At 35.1% G+C, this 13,437-nt stretch overlaps 1 protein-coding gene across 6 annotated transcripts in view; it reads left to right on the top strand.

The window, feature by feature from the left end:
- The window catches only part of LOC145684220 (diacylglycerol kinase theta), a 286,225-nt gene that overhangs the window by 260,729 nt on the left and 12,059 nt on the right, over positions 1 to 13,437 (top strand). For all 6 annotated transcript variants that reach the window (XM_081756306.1, XM_081756303.1, XM_081756305.1 and 3 more), the window contains 4 exons: positions 882 to 1,011; positions 5,855 to 6,010; positions 9,091 to 9,247; positions 11,294 to 11,401. In XM_081756306.1, coding sequence (XP_081612432.1) covers positions 882 to 1,011; positions 5,855 to 6,010; positions 9,091 to 9,247; positions 11,294 to 11,401 — 551 coding nt within the window. The remainder of the gene's footprint in view (positions 1 to 881; positions 1,012 to 5,854; positions 6,011 to 9,090; positions 9,248 to 11,293; positions 11,402 to 13,437) is intronic.

Here is a 13,437-nt window from a genome sequence, read left to right as displayed (position 1 = left end):
AACTGACATAAAACACCGGACGTGGAAAGTTGAAATTTGGCATGATGTGTAGCTTTCCGGGAATAACCCATAGGAAAATTGCCAAAAGCGAATATTTTTAATTTGAAGCTGGTCTAAAGGGGGGACGAAGAAATTCCCCATCTTATTAATATTTGCCTATTTTTGGACCAATAGTCTCATATTTTAGGTACTTGGAATTGGAATATAAACTTGAAATTAGGTATGATTGTACGTTTTCGTTACCGTTACCTAAGTAAATCACCGAAAATAGAAAATTTCCAACTTTAGAGTAGTTTTATGAGGAACTGAAAAATCTTTCACTTGTTATTTATGTGAAACATCTACAGCCCAAAATATTTAAGCACTTCCACATTTTAAGTTCGTTTAAAAACGGAATCCCGTGTGTTCGCATTTTAAGTTTGTTTAATACAGGAATCCTTTCAATTTGGCACCCTTTTCCGAGTAAGTATTTTCGAAAAGGTTGAAATCTCAGTTTCACTGCTTTTAACTTTCAAAGTGCTGTTAGTCGCATATTCAGGTAAGTTTATCTACAAAAGTTTTGTTGAATGTTTTCAGATTTTCCTACATATTTATGGATTGCATCTGCGTTTCAAGTCTCCAATTAAGCTGGTTCAAATTAAATCCGGATTAAAAAAAAAAAAAAAGTGTATCCATATCTAGTAGTATAGCAACGAGAAAGGTGAAAAAAAACTGCTTTACTTTACTGGCTAACGTAATATATAACAAGAATACAAAGATATTGAAGCTTTAGTTTTTCATTATAGTATACTACATACTTCTGATTGCCATATATGCAATAGTTAAATAATATTATTGAAATAACCGTTCCCTATAATGTATTGTATGTGTATATGTTACAGTGGGCTCCACCAACGAGGATAACACCCAGATCTTCGTAATGAACAACTACTTTGGCATTGGCTTGGATGCGGATTTGTGTTTGGACTTCCACATGGCAAGACAAGTAAATCCTGATAAGTTCAACAGCAGGTATGAACCAATTTATGACATTCATATCAAACTACCTGAAATATGTGTTATTTTAATCCATATTAACTTCCGTAAGGATTGGTTTTGAAGGATTTTCTTTTTATTTATTTATTTATTTATTTATTTATTTTTGTTATATAATTTAAGTCATTTAGCTCTTTTAAAATCCTTGCCACAGTAATTTTATGAGCAAAAAACGTGTGTCCTCCCTATCCAAAATCGCTCAAGTTTTTCGCCCATAAAACAAAATTGACACGGTCAATTTTCCTGGGGTTTCGAAATTTGGATTCGGTGTAACAAAATACATCGAATCCATGCCGTGGGGGTCCGGTATACAGAACTTTTGTTTTGCTAGCTGTGTTATGTGTATCCTCCCTACCTAAAATCGCTAAAGTTTTTCGCCCATAAAACAAAATTGACACGGTCAATTTTCCTGGGGTTTCGAAATTTGGATTCGGTGTAACAAAATACATCGAATCCATGCCGTGGGGGTCCGGTATACAGAACTTTTGTTTTGCTAGCTGTGTTATGTGTATCCTCCCTACCTAAAATCGCTAAAGTTTTTCGCCCATAAAACAAAATTGACACGGTCAATTTTCCTGGGGTTTCGAAATTTGGATTCGGTGTAACAAAATACATCGAATCCATGCCGTGGGGGTCCGGTATACAGAACTTTTGTTTTGCTAGCTGTGTTATGTGTATCCTCCCTACCTAAAATCGCTCAAGTTTTTCGCCCATAAAACAAAATTGACACGGTCAATTTTCCTGGGGTTTCGAAATTTGGATTTGGTGTAACAAAATACATCGAATCCATGCCGTGGGGGCCCGGTACACAGAACTTTTGTTTTGCTAGCTGTGTTATGTGTATCCTCCCTACCTAAAATCGCTAAAGTTTTTCGCCCATAAAACAAAATTGACACTGTCAATTTTCCTGGGGTTTCGAAATTTGGATTCGGTGTAACAAAATACATCGAATCCATGCCGTGGGGGTCCGGTATACAGAACTTTTGTTTTGCTAGCTGTGTTATGTGTATCCTCCCTACCTAAAATCGCTAAAGTTTTTCGCTCATTAAAAAAAAATAATAAAATAAAAAAAAACGTTAGATCGTCCTGGAGTTTCGAAATTTTAATTCTGTGTAACAAAATACATCAAATCCATGCCCTGGAATCTTATGCACAGAACTTTTGTTTTGTCGTATTGAATTGAATTGAATTGAAAAAGGCTTTATTCAAGCGGGCGAGGTTCAGCATATTGCTGCTCTACCACCTAACCCTTGTCAAAGAAGTACATTGAGCTATACAAAAAACATACAATCAATTGAGTCAAAAGATACGGTTATATACAACAAAAATACAGGTATACATTAAGATGATAAAAAAAAAGAGAGAAAAGAAAAAAGTGGTACTTTTAACAAAACACACACACACGCACAAGTACTACAAGTGGAGAAAGAAAAAAAAGCATACAAATACAAACATGAAAACAAACACATACCGATCAATAACATAGAGACAAAATAAGCTATGCTTCTGATTCACAATGCAGGGAGGAGGGTGATGAAGTATTTTTACAATGCATGATTATTTAATAAAGAATATGTACCAAGTCAAGTCTGATTTGGCTGTGTTATGTGTATATTCCCTATCCAAAGTCGCTAGTTTTTCCATAAAAATAAAAAATAAACATAAAAAAGTATTATGATTAATCTTCCTGGGATTTCGAAATTTCGAATCTGTGTACCAAAATACATTGAATCTATATCCTGGGGTCTACTGCACACAACTTTTTTTTTTTTTTGGTACGGCTGCCTTACATATATTCTCCCTATGGAAAATCGCTGAAGTTTTTCACCCATAAGAAAAAGAATGACACGGTCGCTAGTCTTGAGGTTTTAAAATTTGGCTTCTGTGTAACAAACTACATCGAATCCATATTCTGGGTCCGGTGCACAGAACTTTTACTTTTTGTGTGTGTGGTTGTATAACTAACAATCCTATAATGCGGGATAATAATCATTTTACATGGAAAAGTACACAGATAGTAATTTACTGTTGGGAATGTTCTTTAAGCACGATTTTCTCAAAAAAAACTTAGATAATTTTGTCCATATTCCATAAATAAATATTTCTGTAATAGCTCTTCAATATGGCATGAATGATTTCTCATGAAAAATCCACAATTTGTAGTTTGTTCTTGGAGGTGTTTTCTTCGATACAGCTTTCTGAATACGCCTCTTGTAATTTTATTCGTATTTCGTAAATAAACGTTTCCATAATAACTACAGCATAGATATGACCAATTTGAGAAGAGAGCGAGAAGGTTTAGTGCAGTGGTCCGCATCTTTTATTCATTTTTGTATTTATGAAAATGAATCTTTAAATTGAGATCAGATTTGAAGACGGGAGTATATTATAAGCATATAAAAGATAGTACGATTAAAAGATGGTAGCGACTACCAATTTCTTCCACATGTTTAGACTTTGACGCTTGTTTTCGCAACTAATCAGAATGCGTAGGATAACTTGTTTATAGCATATACCAGCACCTTTTAAAAATAAATAAATAATGATATATTGATATTTATTGCAATTATTGCAATGTCTGTTGTAAAAGAAGCAACAGCTCTGTTATAGGTGGATAATAAATAAATAAATAAATAAATAAATAAATAAATAAATAAATAATGCGAGGAAGGATCAGAAACTAAGGTTACAAGGCTGATATTTCTGGAGTTTCATCTGTTATAGAGGAATGAGGAGTGTACGGTTATTTTAATACATGGAGTTGGCAACTGTGCAGAGTTTCAGCCACCCGCAACTTACAGAGCTAGTTGTAGGTAAAAATAAATGGCAACTCGTTTGGAAAACTGGTCTCGCGAAGAAGTCCGCTCAGTTACTCGATTTCTGTGGGCGAAACATGTAACCGTGGCTGAAATTCACCGGCAGCCAGTAGCGAAGCGTACTGTGAGGCTCTGAGGCCGGGCCTACCCAATTTTCTACCGTATATTTTCTTCATCTTTAATTTCTTATAAAAGAAAGTCAATACTTCAATATTTCGTTTTCTTTTTTCGTAAAAATTAGTAGGGTAGAAACACTTGAAAACCCTTCCATCTGAGCCTCACCATCTTGCTAGACAGGCTTACGGGCTACGCTGCTCAGGGAGAGAAGCTATTATCGCTGGGGATTGCACGCATTCTTGGGAAAGTGTGAAGGCTCGCCTCTGGCAGTTTAGTTTTAGCGTTGAAGACATCTTTCAATGCTAATACGTTATAAAATTATTTTCCTAACATTCAGTAAGAAGTTTCTGTGTAGAATTACGGTAGGTATTTCTGTTAGTGATAACTTGTTTAATTTAGTTATATACTTCCAGAAGTTATTCAGAGTAGCTGTTTTTTGTTTCCCTACATGGGGCCTGGTCCATAATAGCTTGTAAAATATAAGTCTGATACATTGAACATATGTATAAATTTATCAAACGCTACCGTACAGGATAAAATAATAATATTTGTGTGTAATTTTAGTTGAGTTTTCCATTTCATAGAATCAGTGGGGTATTTAGGGGCTTATCTTGTTTCGGGAAGGGTTTTGCTAACTTTATTCCTGGAAATGTAAAAATTCTGCAATATATATATAAAACAATAAAAAAACGCACTAAATTTCGATGAGTGCTTAAGCCCTGAAGCCACCCCCTTAAATATGCCACTGCTTAGAATACAATATTAAATATCTTGCGTTGATTCAAATAAAGTTCCTTCTGAATTAACATTTCTAGTGATGCATTAATTAAATATAGTATTGTACTTACTTTAAAGTGGGAGATGCAAGTAACAAACGCTTAATGCAAGAAATTTGACAGCTAACAGTAAGAATTTACTTTCTTCTCCTCTCCCTCCATTTTCAAATATGCAGGAAATGAAAACAGCAAGTGAGGAGGAAATTCCCCTCATCCCCGTTGCAAATCCCAGACAGAAGAAAATATGAACTGCGCTTCAAAATATTTGTAGTGGAGCTAAATGGGAATATTAGTTTATCGGGTCTACCTTACTTGTGGGATTAGGCTTCGCCACTGCCGGCAGCTAGTAGAGGTTTACGGAGGGAGTGTAATGTCTCGTCAGCTTGTTGCAGAATGGTGTCGAAAGTTTGTGGCTGGTAGAGAAAACGTCAGCGACGAGGAGCGCAATGTCTGAGCCGGCACGCCATCAACAGATTTGAACACAGCTCGCGTGGAGGATCTGATTGAGAACAACAGGAGAATCACGTTACGACATCTGATGGCAAAATTTGGATCACATTCGCTTGAGACGAGAAGGTGAAACACTTCGTAACAACTTGGCTGAACACGCAGATTTTTAACTCATCCTACGATGCGATAAGTGCCTCAACCGACATGGAGACTATGCCGAAAAATAATCTAACGTATGTATTATCTGTTGGCTGTATTGGTTGTATTGGCTGTATTATATACACGTTTCACAGCAGGCTTAGTAACCTTACTTTCTGATCACTCCTCGTAATATAATAATAATAATAATAATAATAATAATAATAATAATAATAATAATAATAATAATAATAATAATAATAATAATAATAAACAACTTTTCATATTCCGTAAGGTTGTGACGTTTCAATCCTTGTTCAGGAAAACGCCATCTTCTTTCAAACAAAACACTACAAAATCTTGCACTTCGGAGCAGGAATGTCTTTGTTGAAGATTCACAATAGTATTACAGTCCGTAGGTGCACATATGTTGCACCTGGTAATCTTTGTAGATATTAAAAAACGAAATAGAAAAGTGTTAATAGTCTCCTTTGAACGCTATTAATTTTCTCATTCTTCTAGGTTGCACAATAAAGGAGTATACGTGAAGATGGGTCTTAGGAAGATGGTTGGCCGAAAGAATTACAAGGATCTCCATAAAGAAATCCGCCTTGAAGTGGATGGCAAACATGTAGAACTTCCTCAGGTTGAAGGCATTATTATTCTCAACATTTTGAGGTTAGTATCCTTGCTGTTATTACACGGGTTCGTTATTATTATTCTAAAATGTCTTCATTTTGCCCTATTCCTGATCTGAATAACCTTATATGAATCATGGTAACTGATTGCAATCTTTTTTTGTTTAAAAAAAAGGCAAGAAATAGTATATACATAGATGAAAAATAATGGGTTAAGTTTAGAGTTGCCCCTCCGCTTTTTATAAAAATTAGGAAAATTTACAGGAGAAATGAGGTAAGAAATAATGATTTGGGGTTCTTATGTGATGTTTAATGTGTAAGTTTGGCAGTAAATATATGTTTAATATGAGAAAAGTTATGTAGAAGTGGGTATTATTTGCAACACGCGGAAGGTTTCGGTGATTCAGCAGCATAATAGTTGTATAGGACGGCGAATCGGTGCGTTGAATAAGATATTTCCGCATTGTGTTTTATAGAATTATATAAGAATAACGTAGAGAATCTATTAAAGTTTTATGAGAACCACAGATTACTGAATCTAAGTGATAATTGAAGCCCCTATGAAAACCGGGTCTAGTCACTGTTCTAGTCGGACTAAAGTATAACCAGCTAACCTAACCTAAGTTAAACTAACCAAACCTAATCTAAACTAATCTAACCTATTCTAAACTAACATAACCTAACAATGTTTAATGTTTTAATTGCTTTATTGTAGGTTTGAAACTGGAGGGGTAACTCTAAACTTAAGCCAAAATAATACCCAATATGTAGAAATAGGTAATCATCATGGCTGAAGTTAATCCTTTGAAAAAGTATGAAAAACTACTGCTCCTGATATTGGTTACAAGCCGCTGGTAGACATTACTTTATTTACATTGTTATCACAATGTCAACTACTTAATATCACTCATTGTAAGGATTATCTCCCCAGTTCTTTCATAATATTCTGCAACTTTATATTAAATTATAATGTTGAATAACTTGCTCCGCTCACTGTGAATTGTATTGCAATGATTTTTTTTTATATATATCTTATAAAATTAACACAACCATACAACCGACTATATAATATTGCCTACAGCAAAGGTTGTCTTTCCAATATTTTCTATATTTTACAGATTCCAAGTGTCAATTATGAAACCTCGTTCACCCCAATCTAACCAGATTCATCGCAATTATTTTTCGTGTTTCAGAGTATTTCATTTTACATCATACGGGTGAATTACTAGAAAGCATTTGCGCTTAATAATTTAGAAATGCATGAAAGTTAAAGTAATTATATATTAATGTATTATCACAAGGAAATAGCTCCACATTTTTCTCTTGTTCTTGTTCTCATAGCAATATTCCAAGATTTACATATACGAGGAGCGTCTAATAAGTTTTCTACCTAGACAGGAAGAAATGCAGATAAGCTCACCTGGTCATCACTGTTTTTCGATGTAGTCCTCATGGAGGTCTATGCACCATCGCCACATTGTGGACAGCGAAGAAATCCCAGAGAAAAAATAGTCTTTGTCATGGCCTGCAAACCGCTGAGAAACAGCCTGTTGGATTTCGTTAGTGGACCTGGATGGACTCCTATTGGCTCTCCAGGATCCCAATGGCAGATCCAGATTCCGTCCCCTATCACTAGTTTAGCCAGGAATTTGTCCTGGTCCTCCTCAAAGAAGTCCAACAAGTCTTGGGACAGTTGCATCCGGCAAACATTCACTACACGGCGTAACACAAACACTCTGGTCATGACCACTGCGTTACTCTGACTGACCTCAAATTGTGCACTGGGGTTCCCCACAGTGGCCATAGCGTACGTGTCAGGCCTCATGCTCCGCCTCTTCCTTCTTGTCTAGATAGATAACTTATTGGAAGTCCCTCGTATATTATTCAAATTAAAAATTTATTAATGTAAATTAGTTGTAATGTTTACGAGTACGAAATCTTGTCCTTAAATTTGTAACAAATTGTTCAAGTTAGTAATTATTGAGAATTGAAATATTTTAAAAGTTGATAATGTTAATTAGTTGAATTTTTTTTTAAAGTCCTCATTATACAAGCTTCTCTCGATACTTGATTATTTTAGTCTTGACCAAGCAGATTTATGTTTTCAATGTTAATAGTTTAGCTTGTTTTGTAGTATCTACATCATTCAGTTTATATTAAAGACATATTTGTGATAAAAATAATCAAAAAGTTGTAAAATTTCTATATATATGTACACACGAAACCACTATACCAACGCTATTTTTCCAATTTATACATCAACATTCCTCAATTAATAACGTTACCTGTTCAACAACAATTGACAGTTTCCTTCTTTATTAGGCATACACACTTTTTTTTTAAAAACCTATTCCACCAATCAATTTTATTTTTCCATCAATAACCTACACTTAACATATCTAAAGTCATAGATTTGTTTCCTGGAAGGAAGAAACACGATTATTGCCATTTTTCCTAAGATGCTATATTGGTATTGCTCTGATATGGCAGAAAATGGGGAATAAGTGTAGTAGAGATTTATATAATTCCTGGTATTAATTCTTAAGACTCTTCAGTATGCTTCCTTCACTCTTTTCCAGTCTTCGTGAGTAATATAAAGAAAATATTGTACATACAGAATGTTACAGATGTATGTCTCCCGTACTGTAGGTCATTCTGCCACTTGTCGGTCATTTTTCTGAAACTCAAGGAACACTAATGCCAAATACAAATTCCATCATACAACTTTTCGGCCTTTTATAGCACTTCTAAGATTTTCATATGAATCACCCTCGTAGTTGTAAAGGATGTTATAAGTATCTCCAATTCAATGAGATCTTCTTAATCTGGAGTGAAAGTTTGGAAGTATTTATGTAAATAGTGTGCCTATAACACGGGTTTCCCTAAATCGCCTATGTTCGGTGCTAATACATAGAATACACTACACATATTCCCATAAATAGCTTTAACAATACCAAGCTTTAACTTATAATTACTTTATTAATACAATTCATATTTTCTATTTTTTTTTTTTTTCAAATAAATTAAAATGTGACAAAAATGTTTTTCTTTTCTAACGATGCCAAGTTTATTTGTAGTGTTAAGTGTTTGATCCAAAGTTTTTTATTTAACCTTGTATAGCTGGGGATCCGGAGCCAATCCATGGGGTCCTGAGAAAGAGGATCAATTTGCCAAACCCAACCACTGGGATGGCATGTTGGAAGTCGTTGGCGTTACAGGCGTTGTACATCTAGGCCAGATTCAATCAGGTCTTAGATCAGCTGTGAGAATTGCTCAGGTAAGTTTTTTTTTTTTTTTTTTAATTTGTATTCGCTTTAAAGTTTCATTTATATTATAAGTTTTCAAGGTGGTTTAAAGTAGGCAGATGCTAAGCCTTGACAACAGCGGACACAGAATGGTTCGGCAGAAAGTCGGAAGTGCTAGGGAGCGCCAGCTGCTCGGTTCCTTGTGTTCGGAATAATGCATGCTGCGATATATTTTGTCACGATATATTTCACGTTTTTCTCATGTAAGTATGAAATAAAACATCGCAACAAGCATTATTCCGAACACGAGGAACCGTGGTGCTGCCGGTCTCAAACACTACCGATTTTGCACTGAAGAATTTTGCGTTCACTGCTGTCAACGCTTACCTTTTGTCTACTTTGGACTCACTTTGAAGTCAGGTCATTTCTGAGAATTGTGCTGGGAGCATGTCTAAGCATTATGGCCTATAGGGAATTCTTCGCACACTCATTGGATATTGCTGAAATATGCATTGTTGGATGGCATATGTGAGAGTTTCTTTATGCCAATATGAACCGATCTCCATGTCTCTCGAATTCGAAACAGCGAGTGTTGAAATTTGGCTTTTCAACGATTTTGGACAGGCCTAGTTCTGAAATTATGCACTTTTCCCCACATGTTCATATTAATTTCTCTTTTATTTTGATATGAGGAATCACCTCTTATAGTTTGTCGGTATAGCTCATTAACACTCTGTGTATATATATATATATATATATATATATATATATATATATATATATATATATATATATATATATATATATATATATATATATATAGATAGATAGATAGATAGATAGATAGATAGATAGATAGATAGATATACAGGGTGGTCCAAAAGTAGGTATACAGTCCCGTACTGATGACATTTTATATCATTTACTTATTGTTATCCATACAGGTATTGATTTAGTTTCTTCCTCATTTGCTCTTAATTTATTTTTACTTATACCTTAAGCTCGGCACACACACACATGCTCCTAACGGTGACACACATAATGCTAATAGTGACATAGATACTTCTAACAGTGACACTGCAACTTCATGATTAATTAGCATACAAGTTGTGATTTAAAAAATACGGTAAATGATTTTTTTTAGCAGCAAGTGCTGACGCTACAGCCATTTTATGTAATTTGTCCGATAACCTGATCCGTTAAAGCAGGCAGTGGCAAGATGGAACATGTTCTGACTTGTCAGTCAGCGTCCAGAGCCGCTAGAGGGAGGTTTTGTTTACCGTGTCTGTCGCGCATCAACAGCGCGTAAACATTAATTTCTGTTTCAAGTTAAAAAAAAAAAAAAAATGCCAGGAAACTCGTGAAATGTTGAAATTGCCTTAGTCGATAATGCTGTAACTCTGAAGAAGTGTACAAGTGATATGAGCGAATTAAAAGCGGAAATGAGTCTGTAGAAGACGATCAACGTTCGGGACGTTCATTAACCTCAAAAACAGAAAAAAACGTTCAAAAAGTAGCAAATAAACTATCCGGGTGTTCGTTCAAACAGGCAAATAATTACTCGTGAGCTTTCCAAATAACTAAACATCTCGTACTAGTCCATACAAAGCATTTTAACCACCGATTTGGAGAAGAGTGGATGCGAAATTCGTTCTCCGACTTTTGACTGACGAACGGGAGTTTTTGGCCCGAAAAAAAATATTCCTGTCTGTCACAGTACTCTCCAGATATAATATGGTGCGACTTCTGACTCTTCCTAAAAATTAAAATCATGCTTAAAGGGAAATGTTTGGATACCATTCCTGACGTTGAAAGGGCCACTACAAAGAAGCTGAATGTTCTTCCAAAAGAAGCCTTCCAAAAATGCTTCCAGTCATGGATTCAACGTTGGGATAAGTGCATTGCTAGTTAAGAACAGTAGTTTGAAAGTGATTCCATGTAATATTATTGCTTTGTTTTTAATAAAATTATTCATTTTATATTTTGATCACACCTCGTGCACATGTGTTTTGAAAATTCTTGAAAAAATCCGCAGACTGTGCTTGCAATTTTCATATTTGTTATTTCGTATATTTCAGGGAGGCCATATTAAGATCCACTTAAACACCGATATCCCTGTTCAGGTAGATGGTGAACCATGGGTGCAAAGTCCTGGAGATGTGGTTGTACTAAAATCTGCTTTAAAGGTAAATATGATGTTCGGTAGTTTAGTACTTCATGTATGTTATAAACAAAAAAAAAAAAAAAAAAAAATTAAACAGACTAAATAGAACTACATTGTAATCTTTTGATTCACATCCATTGTTTAATTACTTGCTCAAGTTAAGTCTAAAAGTTAGGGCAAAATTACAATATTTTACACGATTTCAGGAAATCAAAAGTATTTAAAACAAAGCTAACCAGAATTTATTATTCATCACATTTACACAAATTAAAATTGCTTAAATGTTTAAATTTAATGTTAAAAATGTAGACGATGAAAAGCAATTGCGTACTAAAAGTTTATGGAGCAGGCATGAGTTCCGAAATTTCCGACATTTAGTAATAATAATAATAATAATTCAATGTCTTATTAATTGCAACAAAAGTAAGTTCACACTGAGTCTTTCTTAACGGCTATTATTCAAATTCAAGTAAATAATTGCGTTAGGAAAATTCGAACGCGTGTTACCCTCTACTGTGATTGAAGTCACAATAACTTGATTGTGTCGTGACCCATTTGGAATAAATCATACAACTCATGCAATTGTACCTTTCGCATAAACTCATAGTCAAATATGATTTAATAAGAAAAATGTGCTTTTACAGTGTTATTGTATTTTCAGTTTTCTTGACTAATGTACCACTTTGACACTTTTAGAACGGCGCTACGGTTGTTTAATGTGTGGTCGTCTTACTGGAATGATTCCAAAGTTGAACCTTGAATCTGGGGACAACCTATATATATATATATATATATATCCTGAAAAGGTTTGTCGAGCACGTTCCAAAACAGGTTTCAATTCCTTGCCCGGAAGTGACCCTGCCCTTTCAGAGGGGAAATATATAGAACAGCTTGACATATATATCCTAGATATCAAAGTGCTCCGCATGACTCGTAGATTAAGAATATAATATGAACTATCCAATTATATCCTATATCAAGGTAATAAAATTTTAAAAAATGATTATTTCACTATAAATATCCTATATTAGTGGATCTATAAAGTTGAGAAAAGCACATCCATAATATCCAGTCAACACCAAGTTATTTCATATCACAACTAATGTGATTCATTGTTTAGACTAGATGTGACACATTCGGTGTATTTCAATTTCTATATTTTCCTCGATTACACCTATATACGTTGTCAAATAAGTACTTTTATTATATATTCGTCAACTGCTCATCTAGACGAGTTGTTTGATAGGTCACACGGTACAAAAAAGTTCAACAGATATTGAGTTACTAATTAGGTGAAAATTAGTCGTGGTGGTAATTTGAGCTCATTTTCTCGATCAGAAAAGCTCTTTTTTTTTATAGCTATATAGACCCGATTGGTCACCCTTCAGGGGTTTAGCCCTCTAGCCACGACAAAGTTCGAGTAATAAGAGAGAAGAAGGATCCAGCTGGATGTTGTTTGCCCGAGCTTGGCATTTGTTTTTGGCCATGTGTGAGAGCCATGTAACTCTCATGTCACGGACTTGACAAGATAGTACTGCGAGGACTTGGCCTTTGTTTTTAAGGTGTAATGGCCATGTAACTCATACTGCCTCACTATCACTCTACGGCGTGATAGTGAGGTTCCAGTGTCTCATGAAGTTGTTCTGCGATGTTGTTCACGAAGAAGTGAAAGAAACACAGTGGTTGGAGACGAACTACACTCAATGAAGCACTTCTCTATGCAATGTTCATCGTCTGGGTTGAGTTGAGTTGACTTTGAGTTTAACGTTCCGTTCAGCAGCGAGGCTATATGAGACGTGGACCTACTGATTAACGTGGAATCCGAACCACATGAGCTCCCGCCGGGAGTCGAACCCGGGTCTCCCACGCCAAAGGCGCGTACGCTAAACGCTTAGCCACGAAGGAGCTCTTCATCGTCCGGGATCGAACATTTTGCAAGAGATGGATCCTTTTTGTGAAAACTGAAAAAAAAAACAGGTCTCTCACTGACTGACAAGGAATTGAAACCTGTTTTGGAACTTGTTCGACAAACCCTTTCAGGATATATACAGATTGTCC

The sequence above is a fragment of the Thermobia domestica genome, chromosome 4 (genome assembly GCF_964235325.1).
Source record: "Thermobia domestica chromosome 4, izTheDome1.hap1.1, whole genome shotgun sequence".
In the NCBI taxonomy this organism is placed as follows: domain Eukaryota; kingdom Metazoa; phylum Arthropoda; class Insecta; order Zygentoma; family Lepismatidae; genus Thermobia; species Thermobia domestica.
The sequence above is the reverse complement of the archived record's forward strand: the minus strand, read 5'-3'. Positions and strand labels throughout refer to the sequence as shown.